This window comes from Pleurodeles waltl, chromosome 6 (genome assembly GCF_031143425.1).
Source record: "Pleurodeles waltl isolate 20211129_DDA chromosome 6, aPleWal1.hap1.20221129, whole genome shotgun sequence".
NCBI classification, from domain to species: Eukaryota; Metazoa; Chordata; class Amphibia; order Caudata; family Salamandridae; genus Pleurodeles; species Pleurodeles waltl.
The window spans coordinates 820,707,244-820,731,943 of NC_090445.1; the positions used below are offsets into that span (position 1 = coordinate 820,707,244).

Here is a 24,700-nt window from a genome sequence, read left to right on the forward strand (position 1 = left end):
ATGCATATGAAAACATATCAGGTGGAGAATCAATACTTTACCCAAAGTGAATTGTGCTCCGCGACTGCATGGCGACTCTCAGAAAAGAGACAAAGTGAAGACAAGTCTTGTCACCTGTCAATTGTTAAACAAAATAAAAAGCTGAGCTACCCTGGCTACATTTCTGAGACCTCATAAATGGAATTAAAACTTGTTGGGTGTATTGTTTATAGAATTGACAAAAAAAGATTAAATGTAACATTGTTTGCCCAGATCTACTATCACAAGGACATAGGCAGGTGGCAAAGTTTATTTGAAAGCCCATTGGAAAACAAAGTAAATACTTAACAGTGTCTGCAAAAGTAGTTGTGTCCACCTGAATGGCTTCACAGTTTGTGGTGCCCCATATTTTGGCAGTGTGTGCTGCAACAGGGATGCGCTGAGTCACGTAGATTTCCAAAAGCGGTGAAAGCGAACTGCCCTAGATAGCTTCAGCCTGGGATGTGTGATATTAGGTGCCCAAGCACTAGCTGAATCGAAAACGAACCCTAAATAGGAAAAAGTGCTAGTGCTTTCTAAATGATTTGGGTCTACTGCAAGGGTAGAAATCTGGATACCGAGAAAACAGAATTCCAGTGGTCCAACACTCTCATCCAGTGGAATTCCCTTTTAGTCCAAATGTGGGCTATCAAGTGAGGTATGGACCAGTTTACCTCAAAAAAAGTTTGTTAAGGCTACAGGAAAATAAATCTGGATATGCTTGGGCCTGCAAGCCGTAATATATGACTTAAAAAAATTAGTTTGCAGATAGAGAGCAGCCAAGAATTGAATAGTGGAGGACACCAAAAAACGCAGAGCTTTAGGAGTACGTGCCATCAGATGGAGACTGTAGAAGGCAGGGAGTGAGGCACCATTCACCTTTGGGGCATCAGAGGTAATGAAGGTTAAGTAAGGACTGAGCTTGTTAATATAGAATAAAAACAAAAAGATGCCAACATACAGCCTTGCCTCACACCTTGGAAAATATTTATTTCGTTGGAGACTTCACCATTAGAGCAAACCTTATTCTAGCTTTCATTTTCTCATGCAGGCAGGCTAGGAAGTGTACAAGTGCTTTGTCCATCCCCTTAGAGAAAAATTGCCATCGCTTCGAGCGATTCACACAGTCAAACGCCGAGGTTAAATCCATGAATGCAAGATACAGTGATGTTTGCTTGACTATTGTGTACTTGCCTATGATTAATAAGGTCAGGCATTGCTCAATTATACCTATTCAGTTTCTAAATCCGTACTGACCGGTATGTATGATTGCATTTTTATACTCCCATTCCTTGATCCTATTGTACAAAACTCCGCTTAGTATTTTGACAGATGTGTCAATGAGTGAAATAAGATGATAGCAACTAGACTGTGACCTGTTGCCTTTTTTAAGTATTGGAACAACGGTTGAGGTAGTCCAGGAACTCTGTTCCGGGGAGTGAGCAGGATTGTTGAAAACATTAGTCAGTAGCGGAGCCCAGAGTTCGATGTTGCACTTTATTAAGTCTATGGGAACTCCATCTGGGCCAAGTGCCCTCTTGTGGAATTTCTGTTGGATGGAGTCAACAACTTCACATAAAGTGACTCAAATGCCCTGGTGACTGCTAGCGGTCATACTAGGCTGCGCAGGCATCACTGTCCCACAATATATTTTGGACAAATGAGCTTTCAACATCTCACTGGAAATGTGGCAACTAATCAGAGCCCAGTATGGTTTATAGTAGTCCAGAAGGACTTGCTGTTCTTAGATCCCTAGGGTTAGCAGTAAGTGCCAGGTGTAAAAGTTGATTGGCTGCCAAACAGTCATGATTAAACCTTCTCTGTACAGTGTGTAGATCTAATAGGCTTTATAAGGGATTTTTAAAAATTTGAGCAGAGAGCAACAAAAGAGCAATCTACAGACTCTTGGACTACATCGTCGATTCGGCAACTCATAACCAGCTCCTGTTTTTTTTTTAATGATAGTTTTCAGGAACTGGACCTGGTTTTGGAGTTTCCGCACCAGTCTAATGTTACCAGGGGAAAATTGCAGTTTGCTGTTATATCACATTGGGTTTAGGCCTCAGTGATATGACCAAAGCTGCTTCAATGGGATTGTGATCACTAACATTTGAGGGGGAGCTTACCCCATGTTTTAATATATTTGTTAGGCTGCTATAGATAAAAATGTAAGAGCACTGCTTTCTGCATACCCTCAGAAGGTCACTGATCTAAATTTACATTTTTAAGAGTTTAAGACACCTATTATGGCAGTCGGCATGCTAAAAAGGCAACAACATCGTATCCATGTCAGTCCAGAGGTACAGCTTTCAGAAGGACAATAGTATGGTATTTTGATTAGATTGCGGAGTCTAGGATGTCTGATCAGGAGGGTTTTATGAACCATAATTCTAGGACTGTGTCAGTTTCACGGGTGCCCAGGGGTTCATCATCCTCTTTCTGACAAAAGAAACTGGAAATCAATAACAGAAATGAAGAAGTTGATTTGAGACCCTGCAGGAACTCCTACGTAGTTTCTCACGTATTTCTTTACACAGAAAGGAATCATTGCACCTTATTCTCCTGGACAAAAGACTCAGCCCTTTACAAACACACCCTGGAAGGCACTCCACTTGAATGTTCTCACCCCTGCCCCATCACGTTCTGGTTTCTGTAATCACATCTCAATCCGACCTCACGCACTGTACAGTTCTACGTTCACCACTTCTTGTTTGAGGTGCTCCTGCTAAAACACATATGTTCTTTATAAAGTGCTCCCTTTATCCTTATATCTTGCTGTGTGCTAGATTATATTCCCAATTTAAAAAAAACAAAAAAAACATTAACACTTTATATAGTGCATTTCCTTACAGAACTTGGTAATACCTGTCGGACTTTCCACGAAAAGAAAGTATTTTGTACGGTTAAGAGCTCAGTTTATGAAACCTGTTAAATCTTTATTCGATACGTGGTGGCCCACATCCCTCAGCACCCCCCCCTCCTACACCAACTGAGCACGCCCAAAACATAGGAATCATCATCGACTCCTCCCTATCCATGACCCGCCAGGTAACCTCTGTTGCCTCCTCCTGCTGGCACACACACCACAAACTTCAGAAGATCTTCAGATGGATCCCAGCAGACTGTCACAGGACAGTCACCCATGCTTAAGTCAATAGCAAGCTTGACTACGGCAACACCCTCTACACCGGCACCTCAACTAGGAACATAAAAAAACTACAACTCATCCAAAACGTCGCCACCAGACTCATTCTGGATCTCCCTTGCCGAGAACACATCTCCCAACACCCGAGGACCCTCCATCGGCTATCGGTTGAGAAGCGAATCACCTTCAGGCTTCTCACCCACAAGTACAAGGCCATGCAAAACCCAGGAACAGCCTACCTGAACCACTGCGTCTCCTTCCACACCCCCACCAGCCCCCGCCTCCTCCCAGATGGCCCTGAACACCATCCCTTGCATCCGCAAAACCACTGCCAGAGGATGATCCTTCACCTACACTGCAGCGAAGAGCTGGAACAACCTCCCCCTGCACCTCAGACAAAGCCCGTCGCTCACCATCTTCAGGAAGAACCTCAAGACGTTGCTCTTCAGATGAGGCCCACCCCTCCCCCCAGTGCCTTGAGACCCTCACAGGGGAGTAGCCGCGCTCTACAAATACTGATTGATTATTGATGTGAGACAGACAAGGTCCTGGGAAAGTCAGGCTGAAACATGATTAATCTACTCATAAGACCAGGACAGAGACAGTGAATACAGAGGGCTACAAGCTCTTCCGCAGATCATTCTCCACACAATTGAGGTGCTCCCCCTTCGCATGGGAGTCCTGGCCGAGTGCACAGGTGACTGCTCTAGCCACTCAAACCCAGAATTGGGACTTTGTGGATCCAAGCCGTTTTGTGTAGCAGTGATCCCTGGGTGTTGGGGAGTCGCTGGGGCAGATTGGCCCCCACATAGGGGCTGTTGGAGGACGGTTTCCCTCCCAAATCCTAATGGGTTGTGAGATCACCGTCTGCTTTTGGACACAGGAGTGCTAATCAATGATGTACTGTCAGGAGTCGCAGAGTAGGCAAGGCCGGTGATGAGAAACCCGACAGACTGCAGGGGGATAACCCTCTGGGGTTCTTCCCTCTGCAGGCAGCGGTGAGTTTCTAAGCCGGTCCACCTCACTTTTTCTAATTTCTGGAGAGATGCAACAGCACACTTTGGACGAGATGATAGGGTCGTGGGTTGTGGCCCCAGGGCCCCCATTCAAACTAAGCTGGACAAATTTGCATTACCTTGTGAAGGAAGGCCCAAATCCTTACCGGATGAATCAACCAGCCCCACCGCACACCCTCCAGATGACAATAGCTCGCTCACCCTTAAAGACTTTTTAGCAGCGATCCAGGCGGTAGGTTCCTCCCTGGAAAACAAAATAACCATGGTATCCACCGAGGTCACGCTGGTGCGGGCAGACCTCCGCAGCATGAACACAAGTTTGAAAGAGGCAGAGGACACCTTGTGACCAACCAGACAGGACCTGCCACCCTGCAGCTCCAAGCCAAAGAACTGAGCACCACAACAGAACTTACGGGAGCACAACTGTAAGAATATGAAGGCTGCTCTTGAATAAAACACTATAAGAATGGTCAGGGTCCCAGAGAAGGCAGAGGGCCCTGCAACGGACCTCTTCCTAGAAGACCTCACCCTGAAGGGCCTCCAGCCCCGGGGGCTCTCTAAATTCTTCTCTGTTGAGAGGACTCACAGAGTCCCACACACCAGACCGAGACCAGGAGCGCTACCTGTACAATAATTGCACGCATTTTTAACATCAGGGACCTGGACAAGATCCTACAAGCTGTGTGAAGCACCCGACCACTCACCCCACCTTCCCGGTCAAATATGAAAACACGACCATCAGATTTTTTTCCAAACTTCACTCTTTTGTGTAAAAAGCCCCATCACAGCTTCCTAGAAATAAAACGCGCTTTACGTGAAAAAGGCTGAAAATACTCCAGTGCAACTGTGTGTTGTGGCAGGAGAGAAGACCTAGCATTTCACCACCCCTGAGGAGGCATGGGACTGGCTTGAGGGCTGGAGACCAGCAGGTGACACTCAACAAAAACGCTGCTCAGCCCGACAAAGGAAATGATTTGATGCCAAGAAACACTGCAATGACTCGACTGACAGCCAACCCGACCCTGTAATGTCGGAATGCCAGCAAGACAGACAAGTTGACCCTAGATATGGAGAGGGACATAACACAGACTAAGTGAGATTTTGGCCATACATACAACCGGGCCCAGAGCCACTCCTTCCGCTCTCTCCTGTTATCCTACTAACTCTTCCCCAATCATGCAACGTGGAGCTGTTGGTTGGCTTCCGCGGTTCCCATACAAGCATTCAAGGGATGGAGGTCTACTGGTAACAGGCTAAAACCCCGACTGGGGATGGGGGTGGGATTATGGAGGTAGTTGGTCGCTACAGCTGCCCTAGTTCTAGACCTAGTTGGGGGCGATAGGCACTCTGCTATTTTGGGGATGGGTGTGAGGGGCAGTTATAAGTCTGCTAGGCAGAGATGCGGAGAGCAGGCACAGTTCAGGGATTTAGCTTATAGTTTTGTTTTGTTATACAAGGTACGGTGGCACAGCTTTCCCACTGCACGGATAAAGAAGACACACAGAAAAGTTCCCAGTTTCCCCTGAGACATGAGTATGGATGTTAGCTTAATGGACCTGGCAACACTTCCAGTTTTACATAAATCTGAATGATTCCCCCGCCCCACAAAAAAAAAGTGGACCATAAAACTACTCCCCTGGAACGTTAGTGGCCTAGGAGATAAAATAAAATGATGGGTGTTAACTACATCAAACGCTGCTCACCCGACATCATCCTCCTTTTGGAGACCCACATGATATGCAACACCTACTGCGCACTAGACAGATGGGAGTACAAAATGGCAGCACATGCGGGATACACGAAAGGTTCCCGGAGAGTCGGGATCCTCATTTGCAAGTTACTCCCGTTCATCATCTATTAAACCTGGTCAGACACTCAAGGGAGATATGAAGGCCTCACAGGGACCTGGGAGGGCATCGCTCTTAACGTTTGTTCTATGTCCCTTCTTGCCTACATGCCTTACTCCTGCAGGACCTCAGTATACTACTGCTGGCAATGCCAGAGGGTAAGTTAATATTGGGAGGAAACTTTAATTTGGTGGTTTGTGAGGGACAAGAACGACCACTTCCTCCCAACGAACTGTGTCAGACTTTCTCACAGCTATGGGCCTGTCAGAACTCTGCTGTGCAAACCACCCCAACACACTAAGCTTTACCTTCCACCCTGGGGCACATGGGAATCTTTCTCAAATTGATTACCTCTTTTCCCATACACAACACCTTCGTCACTAATCATAGGTCTAACGCCTTGCCAGGGAGATACCAGATCACTTTACACTCTGGGCATCCTTTGGTCTTTTGTAGGGAGTCTGGATGAAGCACTCAGCAGATAGGGAATTACCGTGGCCACAGACTGATATTTTTCTGAGAAGGTTGCGTCTGTGGACTGGCCACAGACCCTCTGGGAGGCATTTAAAACAATCATACATGGACAAGGTAAGTCACTGATATTGGGCTACAGGTGAGATAAATGGGCTAATGCTGAGGCCCTGGAAAGGGAGCTGCTGAAATTGGAAACAGATCTTATGCTGACTTACCTGCTTCACACCCTCAAGCCCTACACTTGAAACAACAGCAATACAGAAATAAATCAATTTGAAGCTGCTAAAGTGAGCTATAGGGTGACACAACTTCATTTGTATGAGGTGGGCAATAAAGCAGACAACTTCTGGCGACGCTGGGCAAGAGGGAGGGGACTGCTGAGTTCTGAAGGTGTGTTCCAGCTCTTGAGCCTTAGCGTAACACCCATTGGAAATAGCAAATACGTTTACCACTTACCGTACAAAGGTCTACTCCCTGATGGCTACCTCCACGGCTGAGGGCTCTAGGGAGCTTTTGGCCAACCTACATCTCCCAACACTTGAGCAAACAGATAGGGCTCTCATAGACGAAGAGTTATCTGACGTTGAGATGTGCCAAGCTATCCAAGATCTCAACTCGGGCATGGCCATTGGCCCTAATAGAGTGCCTATTGAATTTTACAAGATGATGGCCTGCAAGCTGGCCTCTCACCTGCGTAATATGTTCTAGGAGAACCAGCGCATAGGTTCATTGCGAAGGGAACAGCGACTGGCTTCCATAGTGGTAATACCCAGGGAAGGGATAGGGAAGGCCTGTCAATTGTTTTTCATACCAACCCATATCCCTACTTAACGCTGAAGTCAAAATCCTAGCATAGGTATTAGTCTCTTGACTCTTTAAAGTTGTCTCATCCTTGGTCCACTCGGACCAATCGGGCTTCGTGCCATGTTGAAACACAGCATGTAACCTTAGGACTGAAGAGGAGTCAGTTGTCTAATACAGATATCTTTACACCATGCACGGCGGGGATTGGCCGTAGAGCGTCGCCTGTGGCCATGCCCTAGGCCAACCCCCATAACCACCCAACCCTGCTTCTTGCATGGCCGAGGGCCACGTGGCCAACCCTTGTAACAACCTAACTGATTTCGGCCCTGGGGACCCCATCCTGGCCATACAAAATGGAGGAGGGAGGCGACGCAACCCTTCCCCTCCCCGGTCTAACTTTGGCCCCGGGAATACTCATGCGGAAGCCTTCATTGCTTTTGAATACATACAGCTCCCTGTCGGCAAAAGCAATCGTTTAATCACTCCCTGCCCGCATCCCACTGGTGATGGTTGGATAAATGTAAAGTAATTAAAAAATTAACACTCAGGACATCTTTGATAACATCATTGATAATATCAATATAACATTTGCAGTAAATTATTTGATGAAAAAGCTGTGCATGGCGGGGGTGTGAGTTATAGTTACCTTAGGGCACAAGTTAGAGTTACTTGAGATACCTCTAACTATACCGGGTGAATTTCTGTGGTTTGGTATGTTTAAAATGTGAGCCTAACTATAACGTCCCTGGTTTTTTAAGTTAATGTAATATATATATATATATTTGGCATGGCAAATTTAATGCAGAAAAAAATGGGTTTTCCCATTTTAACTACCTTAGGAATATTTGCTCTCTGGTTCACAAAAACGTTGAATGGAATTACAGCAAACATGGCATGAAAGTAGACCTTTATTTCTGAAAGTCTTTGCTTGGTTTGGTGTAATACTGTTCACGAGTTTTGGAGAAATTAACATTTAAAAATATTTCAGAGTGGGGTTGAAAGTTATATCGGGATCATTAGTTTCTAGATGTTCCGCAAACATTGGTTCACTCACTATCAGTGGACTAAAGTTAAAAAATAATTAAATCCAATTGGATTTTTGGTCTCTGGGACATCCACATATCCTGTAGAAGGTACAATAAAGAACCATGAATCTATGTGTGTTTGCGACACCAAATTGGGGCTTTGAAACAAAAAAGCCAGCATTCACTTAGCCACCGTGCACACCAGTGAGTTGGCTAACAGGTTGGGTGCAGAGTTTGGCCGAAAGCCATAAATAGCTGTGCTTGACATTCCACAGAGGATAGGCACAAAACATGGCCTTTGACCTTGTGCAGTGAGGATTGGCCAGTGCGTTTGGTGCAGAGCTTGGCCGAAAGCCTTAAACAGCTGTGGTTAGCTGGCTGCAAGGGATAGGAACAAAGCCTAGTCCTGTGCAGTGGGGATTGGCCAGTGGTTTAGGTGCAGGGCTTGATCATAAGCTAGGCATTGTGACAAAGCCAAGGTGCACAAGACAGAAGCTGTGTGCAACAGTGTGTAGGCAGTTGGAGGGGGTTGGATGCAAGGATGGGCCTTTGGCTGTGTGCCAAACCTGCTACAGGCATCCAACTTCCACTGCTAGTGGCTGCCTGTGGCTCACAAACCAACCCTAGTGTGCACTTGCCATTCTGCACCAGTTCATGGACTCATACTCGGGGCCACTGGAATGGTGCAGTTCTGCTGCAGCAGCGTTTTCCACATAATTATGGGTTTGCTACATTTGCCACATAATCCATTGTCTGTTTTATAATTTGCAGATTTTAACAAAATAAATGTTTTTTCTAGCTCAAAAGGATCAAAGATTACTAAAAACGCAGAATATTGCTGTAGATGGCCGTTAAAGTAAATACTAATAAAGTGAAGTCCTTGTCCAGAAAGTGTTAACATGTGTAAAAATGACAAAATAATGAACTGATACTATAACAAAATGTGTTGCATTGTGCTGCATAATTTTTATTTTCTTGCCGCATAATTTAGTAAACCTGCTTCATAATTTAGTCTTCCCTTGCTACATACCCTCACTCACCTGGTCAGTGAACTGCTCTTCCACCGCGTAGCTCCACGGGTAAGTGAAGCCCCTCTGTTCCCTGAACTCTGACCTCTGTCAGTAGTTCAAGGCCCTCCTCCACCCGCAGACTTCTGCCTGCGCCTCATCCATGGTGTCTGGTGGGAGAGCTCTGTACTTCTGCTGGGCTGCCCTCTGCCTCTTTTTTCTTTTTTCCTAGTTTTTCCTTTGTGTTCTGTTTTTCTGTGCCTTTCGCTTTCTGCTTCCTTCTATCTTTTCCTTGTTTCTCTTATCTCTTGCTTCGCTCTCTCTCTCTCCCCCCTCATTCTCTCTCCCAGCCGCTGCTGCCCCCGTGGCCCACCCCCCTTTTTCACGCCGTTCCCGCCTCCCAACTGTCTTCTCCTCCCCCCCTCCCTACTTAATGGCAGCTGCTGTGTGGCCACGCCTAAGGCAAGCCTGTCTGCGCCCCTCCGCGACCTGCCTTCGACCAGCGCCAGGACCCCTGGAGCTCCCGTCCACCGCCACTACGCATCAGCAGCTCTCATCGCACTCAACCCAGGACACAACAACAACTGTAAGCAAGCACCACCATGCAACACCAAGGGACCCTTCACCTGTCGCCACTGCAAATTCACCTGCCTCCATCACTCAAGCCCTCCCCCCGAAGACCCACAAAACAGAACACAACCTCAGATGTATCCTGATCAACACTCGCTCCATCCACAGGTACGACATCGAACTCTGGAACCTCATTGACGCCACGTCCCCAGACGTCGCCTTCCTCACAGAAACCTGGCTTAACCCCTCTTCGGCTCCAGACACCACTATTGCCATCCCAAATGGCTACAAGATCATCCGCAAAGACTGCATGAACAGCCCTGGGGGAGGCATCGCCATCGTCCACAAAGACTCCCTACGTCTCTTTACCAGCACCAAAGACTCCAAAACCAACATGGAGCTCCTCCACTTCCAGATTGGAACCAACCCTAACACCACTCTGCGAGGCACCCTTATCTGCAGGTCGCCAGCCCCCACCCCTCATTCTGCGACACAATCGCTGACATCACCACCACCCACGCGCTCGCTTCCAAGGACTACATACTCCTCGGGGACCGCAACTTCCACCTGTAGAACGCCAATGACAACAACTCCACGACACTGCTCGAAAACCTTGCCAACCTCGGACTCAAGCAACTCATCACCTCGCCCACCCACTCCGTCGGACACACACTCAACCCCGTCTTCTCCATCAGCAACCACATCTCTATCAGCCACGTGACCGAACTCCAATGGACCGACCACCACTGTTTCCACTTTACCTTCAACAAATCCCCCGACCGACACCACTCTCACCTACCACCCCGCAGGAGCTGGAACAAGATCACCAAGGACCAGCTACTCACCAGCCTCAACAATTCACCCCTCCACCCCCTCCAGATGACACCAACACAGCTGCCCGGGACCTTATCAACTGGATCTCAGACTGCGCCAACACCTTAGCCCCCATTAATAAACTCTCCAACAGGCGCTCATCTAAGAAAGCCAGCATCTTCACCCCAGCCCTCAAGGAGTCCAAACAAAACCGCAGATGCCTCAAAAGGAAATGGAGCACCAACAAGACCACCACCAACCACGAAGCCTTCAAAAAAGCCTTAAACACACACCAACAACTCATCAGAACCACCAAGAGAAACGCCTTCCAGGAACGCATCAACTACAATGCACACAACAGCAAAGAACTCTTCACAATCATCAGCGAACTGACCAACCCCTGACCAAACTGTACAGACAGCCTCCCATCACAAGAACTGTGCAACAACCTCTCCACCTACTTCCACCTCGAGATAGCAGACCTCTGCTACAGTTTTCCAACCCAAGACTATCCTACGCCCAGCACTGTCATAGCCTCCACCAAAGCTCTACCAAACCCCCATGATCTACTCTGTTGGGCCAACATCTCCGAGGAAACCCTCGACTTCATGAAATCCATCCACTCTGGCTCTCCCTCCGATCCCTACCCCCCACCACATCTTCAACAAAGCGAGTAGCACCATCGCACTCAAGCTCTGGCCCATCATCAACTGCTCCTTCGAAACTGCCACCTTCTCAGAAATCTGGAAATACAGTGAAATCAAGCCCTTACTGAAGAAACCAACTGCAGACCCAGGCGACCTCAAGAACTTCCAGGCCATCTCTTTACTCCCCTTCCCAGCCAAGGTCATCGAAAAGGCTGTCAACAGACAACTCACCAAACACATCGAGCTCTACAACATCCCTGACCCCTCTCAGTCTGGCTTCCGGAGCAACCACAGCACTGAGACCGCCCTCCTCGCATCCTCCTACATAGGGGTGAGACCACTGCTCTCATCCTCCTCGACCTGTCCGCCGCCTTCAACACCATCTCCCACCGCACTCTAAGTACTCGTCTCCACGATGCCGGGCATCCGAGATAAGGCACTAGAATGGATCACCTCCTTCCTCTCTGACAGAACCCAAAAAGTCTGACTACCCCCCTTCTACTCAGAGGCCACCAAGATCATCTGCGGCATCCCGCAAGGCTCCTCTCTGAGCCCCACTCTCTTCAACCTCTACATGGCCCCCCTAGCTACCATCGCCAGACACCACACACTCAACATCGTCGACACACAGCTAATCATCTCCCTCACCAACGACCCACACACAGCCAAAGCCACACACAGCCAAAGCCAACTTCCACAACTGAATGAAGGCAGTCGCCGCATTGAAGGAGAGCTGCCTCAAGCTAAATACCGAAAAAACAGAAGTCCTTGTCATCAGCAACAACCCCTCAGCATGGGACATTTCCTGGTGATCCACAGCCCTCGGAAGCACTCCAGCCCCCACTGACCACGCCCGCAACCTCAGATTCATCCTGGACTCATCACTCTCGATGAACCGTCAAGTCAGCGCAGTCTCCTCTACCTGTTTCAACACCATGCACATGCTTCGGAAGATCTTCAAATGGACCCTTACCGAAACCAAAAGAACAGTCACCCAGGCCCTTGTCAGCAGCTGCTTGGACTATGGCAACGCACTCTATACCGGAACCACCACCAAGGTACAAAAAAGACTACAATACATCCAGAACGCATCTGCCCGTCTCATCAAGAATGCCCCCAAACACAGCCACACCTCCGCCTTACTGCACTGGCTCCCAATAGACAAGAAAATTGCATTCAGACTTCTCACCTATGCATACAAAGCCCTCCACAATGCCAGCACAGAATACCTCAACCAAAGACTCCACTTCTACACGCCCACCAGACACCCCCGCTCCGCCGACCTTGCCGCCGTCACATGCATCCAGAAGGCCACAGCCGGAGGAAGGTCCTTCTCCCACCACGCTGCCAAGACCTGGAACCCCCTCCCGATCCACCTCAGAAGATCTCCTACGCTTTCTCAATTCAGAAAGGACCTAAAAACTTAGCTCTTCACCTGATCCCCTCTTACCTTCACTTACTGCTCTCCCCCCCTCTTCCCCCCCCCCCCCCCAGCGCCTTGAGACCCTAACGGGTGAATAGCCGTGCTTTACAATTACTTGACTGATTGATAATTCCACTGGCCCTGTTTATCGTGCATCTGAGATACTCTATAGTAATGACGTGCACCAAATCCAGGGGAGCACTCTAGCTTATCAAGTCTCATATCTCATATGCAAGTCATAGACAGGGGAATGAAAGAGGTGTTCCCTCTACATACTGTTTTGGTGCCTTCAAACATCTTCTGCTCCCCAGTTCCTCATCCATTCTCGGATGCCCTGTGCTAGCCTTATACTCGGGGAGTCTGCAGGAGGGGGTGTGGACCTATCCGGTGTCATGTCCACCACACAGATGTAACCTCCTCCCAATACCATTGGGACCTGTGTGTTCACAGACTACAGGTGTCAAAGACTCGGGAACTGTGTCTTGCCCGCATATGGAGCAAATATACAACCCATTGTTAATTGTATCCCGTTGAGTCCCCCAGTACAAAGACATATCGCCCCTGTCTGTCAGTGGAAACATTAGTGGATTCAAATGGCACTCCTCCTAGGTTTATTCAAATCAGTGCTCTCCTGGAGAACAAAGAGCACCTTGCGGTATATAATTAACTACTCCATCTCCTTCTCAAATGTTCACTTCCCCTTTGACCAGGTGCGTCTCCTGGAGAATTGCCACGTCTACTCCCCTTTGTCTCAAGTAAACCAGGGCAGTGCCTTAAGCTTAATAACTTGTTACTACCCATTCTAAATCCAAGAAATAATTACATTTTCTGGTTTCTTTCCCAACTACAATATATGTCCTTTGTACCTGGTGCGGAAATTTAGTGCAGCTATGTAATCTGCCCACTAATATTTGGCATTGTGTGTGGTGTTTTGCAGGTGTATTTTTCTACAAACAACACCCAATAAAGCAAGTTGACATTCTAGGAATTGTGGTTGATAAAAGAGAGAAAGAGAATTTTTACCGCTATGGAGGTAAGAAATCATTTATCTTATCGTTTAACTCCTTCAAAGTAGATCATATTGTTTTAAAGTAGCTGTTTTTTTCCAAAACCTGTGGTCGATTAAAACATACTAAGAAGCAACTGTAGAAAAACAAAATAAGTGAGAGGTGTAAGTGATTGAACCAGTACTTCTTTGCCACTGGGAGTTACTCTGGGTAGCGTTCCATTGCATTGTTTTTTTTTTTTAGCTTGTCAATGATATCACACCAGACCACATGTAAATCGGAGACGACTGTTCCCGGAAATAGGAGTCCATCACAAATTTCCAGACCGTCTCCCATTTGCACAGGTACACCGGCAACACTGCCTGGTTTTCGGCCGTATTGGTCTCAGCAGTACGTATGAGCACTAGCCCATGACTCGAGAGACGTGAGACGTTACCTGCCATTTTTAAATTTGACTTTACATTTTAGGGTTCATCCAAGACTGATGAGAAATGGCAAACATGGTGGAATCAACTTTTCCGATGTTTAGAAGGATTCTCTAATGTTTGTTCATTCATTGTTTTCTTCCACTAGCCGGAGGTTATCCATTGCAGGCTTGTTCCGTCCCGGGTGCTTTATGAATTAAACCTGAATATTCGTCAGATTTTAATTGAGTATGATTAAAGTAATAAGTTAGCAGAAGTAATATTTGCATCACCTGGAAGGCAATAAGTACGTTGTTGCTGGTTACATCAACTTTGTACCAGTCGAGTCCCTCCCTTTCTTTCAGCTCTCACCCATCGTTTTTCTTTAACATTTGCAGTTTGTTCCAAGAGTTCCTGCTTTTACTTTCAGGCCGCTGCCAACTTGCCGCGCCCTTCCGCAGCTTCAGTCAAGCCTCTCGCACAGTAGCTTCGGTGTTCCTTAGATTCGCCGTTGGACACCAAACTCTGCTGTTCAGTCCTTGTGTTATAAAAAAATTTAACAATGGGCGCTGTTGGCTACTCAGAAAGCAGAGTTTCTTAAAATAAGCATTCTACCAAGGTTTACAATCTATTTATGTCAGAATATGTTTTGCAAACAGGCACACTAAGAAAATAAAACACGAGTGACTCAAACTCTCCTATTTCAAAATGTTGACCTCACTGTGATTCATTAAGATGCTACGTGCCAAATAATGGAGACGAGGTTTTGAAATCGACGTGGAAAATATCGGCTTGTCTATTTCTGGAGGGGAGGAGAGCTAGAGATAGGCCTGTGAATGAGACCTTGAAGTACTTCAACGACGTTGATCATTGCAAAGCTGGTCATTGCTTTGTGTATGGGATGAATGACCCAGTGCTTTACATTATTAGGATATCAGAACTCACCAACGAGTTCCCTGACCATATAGAGAAGCAAGGCCAAAGGCCTTTATGAGGTAATGGGACTCCGAGATAACTTGCAATATTCCTTTAATGTACAGCAGGGGGCACTTTATTCCGTACATACATGTCCACACCATCACCTTTCTCACACACCCCTTAAATGGTTTGTTGCTCGTTCATATTATAACGATAACATGTTTGCAAACTTGAAGAGTAAAAGTAGAATCTCTTGTGCAAAAAAAGTAGTTAGATATTTTGCGCAAAAAGATATTAGAATTAGTTTAATACAAATCTAAGATTAAGAGAGGCACTGTAACTTCCAATTTGTAGAGATAGGCAGAGAGATTGTATCTTTTCTATGGTTACCTAAGGCGCACAAAAAATAAACATGCTGTCATAATTACCTCCTTTCTGCTCTTCACTATTCAGCTTGAAAAAAAAGCAGGAGGACAGAAAGCCATTTTCCATTTTTGTTGTTTAAACTGTAGCTTTAATTATGAGTCATGTCCTGTCCTGCCTTTTGCGCTGGCTGTTGGCTCTGGCAGCAGGCTTGTAACATCAGAACTCAACTGTAATAAGGTCTTACAGTTGAGTGGCTTTGTCATTTAGGAGAATGGGTGGGTCTCAAGCGTGTGTAATAAGGAACTGAAAAACATGTTTTTATACACGAATCCCAGGATCACAAGTATTATAAAACGTATTCTTTGATCAACTTTCCTGAGCTCCGTGTCCGCCTCAATTTTCATTTGTTGACATCCGCAAAAGGGGGTTAATTCACTTCCCAAGTTCAGGGTCTTCCCAATGAGTTCGATACTTAGATGTTTTTCAACTAGGGATTTACTTGCCATTTATTTTTCATAGCATTGGCTATGTGGTTTTATAGTAAGGGATACAATTTCCCAGTACTTGAGATGATCAACTTTTGAAGCAGATTTTTCATTAAGCTAGTCCCACATTAAACTGTGGTATTATAATCGAGACCGAGCTGAGTGACATCAATCGCGAGGACTCTTCTCCCCCCCCCCCCCCCCCAACTCCACCCCCCACTGTCCCCTTCAATTGCACAGACGCTCAGTCTTAATGTCTGAATTCGGGGACCTGGCTGATAAGGAAATAGTATACCTGGGAAAACACTCCAGGCCAGACGATAATCGAGGAGAATGCCCTGGTCATACTGTGGCATGGCTAGTCCAACCCAATCACCTTAGTGGCTACATCACTATGTTACATTCCATACTGGTGAGATAATCTTGGATACGGCAAGCATAATGGCGCAATTTCTATGCTATAATGAACGGTTATACTTCTCCTGCACGATGAGCCACTCAGCGGGGATTGTGGATTATCTTGCGCAGATCAGAATGGTGAAGATCACTGATGGTCAACAGCGCTTTTTAAGTGAACTTGGCTCCTGTGAAGAAATCATCCAGGCCATAAATGCCCCAGGTGGATCTAAAGCCTCTGGCCTGGATGGCATCATGGGTGCTTTCTATAAAGCATATAAACACCTATAACTACATATCTCCTCAACACGTATGTGGAATCCCTTGAAACAGGCACCCTGCCACCTTCATTGCGAATGGCCATCTTCACGTTCCTTCTGAAGCATGGGAAAGACCCCCAACTATGTATCTCCTACTGCCCTCTCCCCCTTCTCAATCTGGATAATAACACTTTAGTTAAGGCCATTGCCACTTGACTGTTCCTCTTAATATAGCAAATAAATCTCCCATTCAGGCAGGCTTTGTTCCCCACCTCATTAAACCTGCACATGATATTTGCTGTGCTAAATAGGCTGTCTCATGGGACCCCTAATGCCGTTGCCCTATTAGATGCCAAAAGGCATTTGATTCCTTGAAATGGTCCTTCCTGAGTGCCACATTGGCCGAACTAGGCCTACAGTTTCATCTAACTGACTATGCTCCTTTACTCCAGCCCTGTAGCCCGACTGTGAGTAAATGGATCAATCACAGGCCCTTTCACTGTGACTAGAGGGACTAGGCAAGACTGCCCTTTATCTCCACTCCCCTTTATTATCGTGATAGATCCCATTGGTTCACCACCTTTTACTATGCATGTATGCAGATGACATACTACTTTTTATTCACCACCCCTCTGATAATCTCCCACCTTTAATCTGTGAAATTTTACTTTTGGAGACCTCTCCGATCTACACATAAACTGGGCTAAATCAGAACTCTTCTCACTTACTGACAGCACACAGAATGTTGCCATAGAATATTCCCTAACTTGGAGTATCAACTCCACTAAATACTTGGACATACATCTACACAGGAAGAAATATCAGATTCTCTGGCTTAACTTTGGGTCCGCCATCGATAAACTATCTACACAAGTAGACTGCTGGATTAAGCTCCCCCTCTCTATGGCAAGACATGTGGCTATTATTAAAATGGTCATCCTCCCTCATTTCCTATACCTCTTTTTCAAAATTCCCATGCCGCTGACACAACATTGCGCAGCCACCTACTGCGGTAAGTCTATTAAGGAAAGTGTTAAGTTGGATATTTACACACTTTTGCAAAATCTTTGTTGCCGCAGGCAGTAGTGAAACGGGGCAGAAATTGGCTAAAACCTCTGGGTCTGCGTTGACTTTTTTTTGGGATAGGGAGAGCACTGGCTCTTTTCCAGGCCGTGGAGATAGTCCCTGTTTGGAGTGAGGCTGAAAACAACTCCTGATATGAAGATGCACCTGCCACCGTAAGGGTGGCCTTTGCTTTGGGATCGACAAAGCTAGTGTCAGTCTTAAAAATGTCCTTACTGTCATTGTCAGCTTCTGAAATTTGCTGAGTATAGAAAGAGCAGCCTGCTATATTAATGTTCTTTTGATACACATGGAGGGCCATTTTAAAACAGATTTTATCCTCCTTTGTATAGTGACGATGCCACACTCGCTCAAGCTTTTTACAAGCTGTTCTCTCCGGTGCCAAATCCTGAATAAACCATCCATCCAAGCGTGTATTGCACCCATTCCTGGTGGACTTCACAGATACTGAAGAGTTGGCTGCTTTTAGGAGCCGCTCTGAAATTGCTCTGTCACAGGCATGTACATTACTCAGCAACACCGGTCTAGATGTGTCAAGGGCATTTTTTAGATTAGGAAGCCAGACCTTATTCCAAGATCGTAGTCCCTGATCGAGCAAAAGTGTGCTTCTCGCCACTGCGACCAGCCCGCTTGAACTGAGTTTTCTCTCTGGACCTCTGTATTGGAGAAAATGCCGTCTATGGCATGTCCAGCTATGTGTGTGGGGCCCATATCCACATATTTCAGGTTAACAGAGGCTAAGTCTTCCAGGAAAGCGTGGACACAGGCTTGTTTGCTTTCTCCAACTGGGCATTAAAATCCCCTGGAATCGTAATATTTGCATAGTTTATGCCGATTGGAGCCAAAACTTGGTCCAAGGAAGCCAAAAAGTCAACTGCATAGCCAGAGGGCAATAAACTAACAACCGAGAGAACAAGTGATTGGGATTGGGGGGAATGCTGAGCCCAAGGGCTTCAGCACCCTTAAGTTAATTCAGCCTAAATGTTTTACACTTGAACGACTGTTTAAAGATAATAGCTACCCCCGACCCCTTTCTTACTCCTCATTCATCCAGTTCTCACTTAGGAATAGTGTATCCATGTATTTCCCTCTAGCAGGTTAAAAATATCCAGTGCAAGCGAACGTTGATCAAGGCGGCCTTAAAGGCCAACAGGCTCAGAGCAAGAGTCCCCAGGCTTAAGTTTGAGTTCATAGTGAGGGGCCAACTCTGCTTGCAATAAGCACAGGAGGTAGGCCCCTTGCAGTCTTGCAGAAGCGGGGAATAACCTGTACTCCCCTCCTCCCTTGTATCTTTTAATGTAGACGATAAGTACCTTAATCTCTGGTTGTTGTCTGTGGTTGGTCTGCCATAATGGCTTGTGCTGGCTATGGCCGGGTCCCAGACCGGCAAGAATGTAGCTTGTTGAGAAGGGAATCAATAATCAGACAGTAGCAAACTACAGGCCCTTACAGGAAAAACTAAGTGCACTAAAAACTCTTAGAAGACAGGCGATAGATCATCCAAAAGGCTTCAGGAGGAAGCCCAAGGATGAGGCAAATGCCCAAGCAGGCAACAAACTGTAACAAAGAAACTTTGCTACGCACTGAGCAGTATGCCTAACATTCTTATACAATATACTTCTACTGGAACAGGAAGGCAAAACCAGCCATTTAAGATTGGATTAGTCAAGGAAAATGAAGGAGGGTCTGCTGTTTTCTCCAAAGTAAAACCATCTCTCCTTTTCTAGCCTGTCTCCCATTCCCTGACACAACCAATGGCTACAAGAAGCAGGGCCAGACGAAGTGCACCGCCACCACCATATGGAAAATTCAAAATACTGTGAGTCCCATGAGTGGTGCATAGGGAGCGTGGACCTATACTGACAGCAAAGCATGTCCACAGGGAACATGGAAATGAGTGGGCAGCAGCTCTGAATAGAACTTGTTTGACCAGAGCAAGATGTTCCGACCCAGCTGTGCCATTCTGAAGCTGTGCTCCACCCCTCCTCTGCCCAGGCATCCAAGGCAGGTGCGCAGACCCCGGCCCAGGTCTGTAACAGTGTCCTTTTAAGACATTACCTTCAACAATAAATTAATGCTTTGAATTGACCACGCCGGGTTGTGTTGAAGAACAATATAACTTTTCAGGAATTTGCTTCCGTTTAGCAGCCTTAAAAACAAAGCAGATGTTTGCCAGCATCACTCAATCAAATTGCAGTTGTAAAGGGCACGGCCGCTTCATAATAGTCGTCCCGGAGCTAATAGCAAGAGAAACGACCTGACCTCTAAAACGACTTCTCTGAATATAGAATAATGGTGTCCAAGGCAAAGCAAAATTGCTTTAAAAAATGCAGACATACAAGTATCCCTAGGACCAGGATAAGCATGAAACGTCCATTACTAATGAGTGTTCCATGAAGCTGAACTTGTGCTTTGACCTGATGTAGTGTTTTATTTAAAATGGGTACTTGCTCTTTCAGATCATTAGCCAGCTTCTCCTTGAGTACGAGACAAACCTACAGAACAAGTGTATGCCTGGGAAAACATCTGCACAAAGATAAGGGAAAGTAAGAAAAAGATGTAACAATGGCAGTTTGTTTTAGGAGGGTACAGCAGCCCAACGTTTACAGTAAACAGAGACTCCAATAGTCTGAAATAAACTATATTCAAGTATTTGATATCGTAAAAAAGATAACTCACAAATATATCAGGGCCCCTGATGTGACCTGATGTTGTTGTGAGGCATCCTCTCCATGGCTATGTGGTTCCATGCTGCCCACCCAGTGTGTGTGATGTACTGGAATGTTGATGAGGGCTTGAGTGGGGAGAGGGTCAGTTAGTGAGAGTGGGTGAGCAGTAGGATGCTGCTCGGGGCGGGGCATTTACCCATTTACTTAATTACTTATAACTTGTAACCTAAGCGACTTTATCTTAATAAATCTACACCCTAACGAACATAACTGGGTACCTGGCTTCCTGCCTACAAGAGCGATATCTTTATTTACAACAGCCTAGCAGAATCTAAGACGTGCTGCATTAGACACATAGAAGGTGCCACTAAGCCCATAATAATACCACCAGTCTGGCTTAAATGGTAGAAATGGTTACAAGACTTGTGGGGAACGCATCCATTCACAGAGCCCTCCAGTTAGATCCCTGCAATGAAATGCTCCACCTGATGGTTTTGTAAATACCTAAATATTAAGGTCTGCCCCCTCTTACACTTCTTGTGTACCTTTTTACGTCAAGCCTAGGAGCGGCTTTAACTGTAGTTAGCTGTATCATTAGCCACATGTTTCTTAAAAAATCATAATGAAAATCTAATAAAATAACACTGAGCACAATAAAACATAGTAAAAGTATGTATTTTATTTAAATAATTTTGGAATATGTGTGGGGGGGTGTGCGCACGCGCATGGATGGGTGTCTGTGCGTGAGCAAAGAACAGATTCACTCTCAGTTCGAAGATGATCCAACTCTCTCTATCTCTTTCTCCCTCTTCCTCCCTCTTGCTCTCTCTCTTTCTCTCTCTCTTGTGATCTTAATTATTCGGGGTCAGAAGATAACACCTAAGGGGGAAGGGGTAAATGCGATGAGAGAAACTGAAATAGCCAGTGTAGGAAGTTGGCTCTGTATGCACTATTTCAAAGTAAGGAATAGTATACACAGAGTCCAAGGGTTCCCCTTAGAGGTAAGATAGTGGCAAAAAGAGATAAATCTAATGCTCTATTTTTTGGTAGTGTGGTCGAGCAGTAGGCTTATCAAAGGAGTAGTGTTAAGCATTTGTTGTACATACACAGGCAATAAATGAGGAACACACACTCAGAGACAATTCCAGGCCAATAGGTTTTTGTATAGAAAAATAACTTTTCTTAGTTTATTTTAAGAACCACAGGTTCAAATTTTACATGTAATACTTCAAATGAAAGGTATTGCAGGTAAGTACTTTAGGAACTTTGAATAATCACAATAGCATATATACTTTTCAAATAAATCACATATAGCTATTTTAAAACTAGACTGCAATTTTCAACAGTTCCTGGGGGAGGTAAGTATTTGTTAGTTTTTGTAGGTAAGTAAACCACCTACGTGGTTCAAGTTTGGGTCCAAGGTAGCCCACCGTTGGGGGTTCAGAGCAACCCCAAAGTTACCACACCAGCAGCTCAGGGCCGGTCAGGTGCAGAGTTCAAAGTGGTGCCCAAAACACATAGGCTTCAATGGAGAAGGGGGTTCCCCGGTTCCAGTCTGCCAGCAGGTAAGTACCCGCGTCTTCGGAGGGCAGACCAGGGGGGTTTTGTAGGGCACATGGGGGGACACAAGTTAGCACAGAAAGTACACCCTCAGCAGCACGGGGGCGGACGGGTGCAGTGTGCAAACACACGTCGGGTTTCCAATGTAAATCAATGGGAGACCAAGGGGTCTCTTCAGCGATGCAGGCAAGGGGGGGGCTCCTCGGGGTAGCCACCACCTGGGCAAGGGAGAGGGCCTTCTGGTAGTCACTCCTGCACTGGAGTTCCGATCTTTCAGGTCCGGGGGGCTGCGGGTGCAGAGTCTTTTCCAGGCGTCAGGATCTGGGAGTCAGGCGGTCGCGGTCAGGGGGAGCCTCGGGATTCCCTCTGCAGGTGTCGCTGTGGGAGCTCAGGGGGGGCAACTCTGGCTACTCACGGTCTCGCAGTCGCCGGGGAAGCCTCCCTGAAGTGTTGTTTCTCCACAAGTCGAGCCGGGGGCGTCGGGTGCAGAGTTGCAAGTCTCACGCTTCTGGCGGGAACCGCAGTTGTCTTGAAGTTGCTTCTTTGGAAACAAAGTTGCAGTCTTTGGTGAACAGCTGTTCTCTGGAGTTTCTTGGTCCTTCTAGAGCAGGGCAGTCCTCTGAGGATTCAGAGGTCGCTGGTCCCTGGGGAGAGCGTCGCTGGAGCAGTTTCTTCAGAAGAGGGGAGACAGGCCGGTAGAGCTGGGGCCAAAGCAGTTGGTGTCTCCATCTTCTCTTCCGGGGTTTTCAGCTTAGCAGTCCTCTTCTTCTTAGGTTGCAGGAATCTGAGTTCCTAGGTTCAGGGGAGCCCCTAAATACAGAATTTAGGGGGGTGTTTAGGTCAGGGAGGGCAGTAGCCAATGGCTACTAGCCCTGAGGGTGGCTACACCCTCTTTGTGCCTCCTCCCAAGGGGAGGGGGACACATTCCTATCCCTATTGGGGGGATCCTCCATCTGCAAGATGGAGGATTCCTAAAAGTCAGAGTCACTTCAGCTCAGGTTGCCTTAGGGGCTGTCCTGACTGGCCAGTGACTCCTCCTTGTTTTTCTCATTATCTCCTCCGGCCTTGCCGCCAAAAGTGGGGCCGTGGCCGGAGGGGGCGGGCAACTCCACTAGCTAGAATGCCCTGTGGTGCTGTAACAAAGGGGGTGAGCCTTTGAGGCTCACCGCCAGGTGTTACAGCTCCTGCAAGGGGGAGGTGATAAGCATCTCCACCCAGTGCAGGCTTTGTTACTAGCCACAGAATGACAAAGGCACTCTCCCCATGTGGCCAGCAACATGTCTCGAGTGTGGCAGGCTGCTAAAACCAGTCAGCCTACACGGGTAGTTGGTTAAGGTTTCAGGGGGCACCTCTAAGGTGCCCTCTGGGGTATATGTTACAATAAAATGTACACTGGCATCAGTGTGCATTTATTGTGCTGAGAAGTTTGATACCAAACTTCCCAGTTTTCAGTGTAGCCATTATGGTGCTGTGGAGTTCGTGTTTGACAGACTCCCAGACCATATACTCTTATGGCTACCCTGCACTTACAATGTCTAAGGTTTTGCTTAGACACTGTAGGGGCACAGTGCTCATGCACTGGTGCCCTCACCTATGGTATAGTGCACCCTGCCTTAGGTCTGTAAGGCCTGCTAGAGGGGTGACTTATCTATACTGCATAGGCAGTGTGAGGTTGGCATGGCACCCTGAGGGGAGTGCCATGTCGACTTACTTGTTTTGTCCTCACCAGCACACACAAGCTGGCAAGCAGTGTGTCTGTGCTGAGTGAGGGGTCCCCAGGGTGGCATAAGATATGCTGCAGCCCTTAGAGACCTTCCCTGGCATCAGGGCCCTTGGTACCAGGGGTACCAGTTACAAGGGACTTACCTGGATGCCAGGGTGTGCCAAATGTGTAAACAAAAGTACAGGTTAGGGAAAGAACACTGTTGCTGGGGCCTGGTTAGCAGGCCTCAGCACACTTTCAAATCAAAACATAGCATCAGTAAAGGCAAAAAGTCAGGGGGTAACCATGCCAAGGAGGCATTTCCTTACAGCCAGTATCAACCTTCAGATGAAAACATGCAATGAGAGGGAGGAATTATGTCTTCTTCAGCGGAGATGTTAAAAAAGTATACACGGTCCGGCCCATCGGAAAGTCAAAAACAAAAAAAAACATAACGAAATGACAATGAATATTGCATCATGAAATAACCACAATATATTTTCAGTGTCTCCACTAAGTTCCACAATAATGCTCACTCTCAAATCATTAGAGGGGTTTGGAGACCTAGAGCTAAAATGAGAACAGAAAGTGGAACCCAGAGGATTAATGGACAGGAGTCCAAACTGCTTAATTTGAGCTGATAGTCGTTGTTGGTGCTCACTGGTTCTTATTTTGGGGGACCAGCACTTACTTTTTCTCATCAGACTTTTAACCTGCGCAAGAAGAGAGAGACGGAAACACTGACAAAGGGAGAAAGCGGGGATTAAAAATAACCCGGAAGAGTGAAATAAAGGGGCAGGGAGTGTTTGGTGGTGTAAGAAAGTTGCATGAGGTTGAAACCAGACTACACAGCCTTGGCATTCGGCAATCTGAACATTCATCAGTGCCCTTTGTGGGCTTCTGAGAAAAAAAATGGCCACAGGTACGTATTATTTCATAAGTTGAGCACCGGGTCCCAATTCTGTAAGGATCTTCTGTTGGATCATGTGGAAGGTAAAGTCAAGAGAAACACAAATCAACCAAAACAACAGAAAATACCACATTACTGATTATACAGCCTG

At 46.6% G+C, this 24,700-nt stretch overlaps 1 protein-coding gene across 9 annotated transcripts in view; it reads left to right on the top strand.

Moving 5' to 3' along the window:
* STN1 (STN1 subunit of CST complex) overlaps positions 1-24,700 on the top strand; it is a 426,801-nt gene that overhangs the window by 190,384 nt on the left and 211,717 nt on the right. For 8 of the 9 annotated variants that reach the window (XM_069239456.1, XM_069239461.1, XM_069239459.1 and 5 more), the window contains one exon: positions 13,727-13,822. In XM_069239456.1, coding sequence (XP_069095557.1) covers positions 13,727-13,822 — 96 coding nt within the window. Of the gene's footprint in view, positions 1-13,726; positions 13,823-14,039; positions 14,141-24,700 lie in introns of all 9 variants that reach the window. The other variant, XM_069239464.1, reaches the window with a different exon arrangement.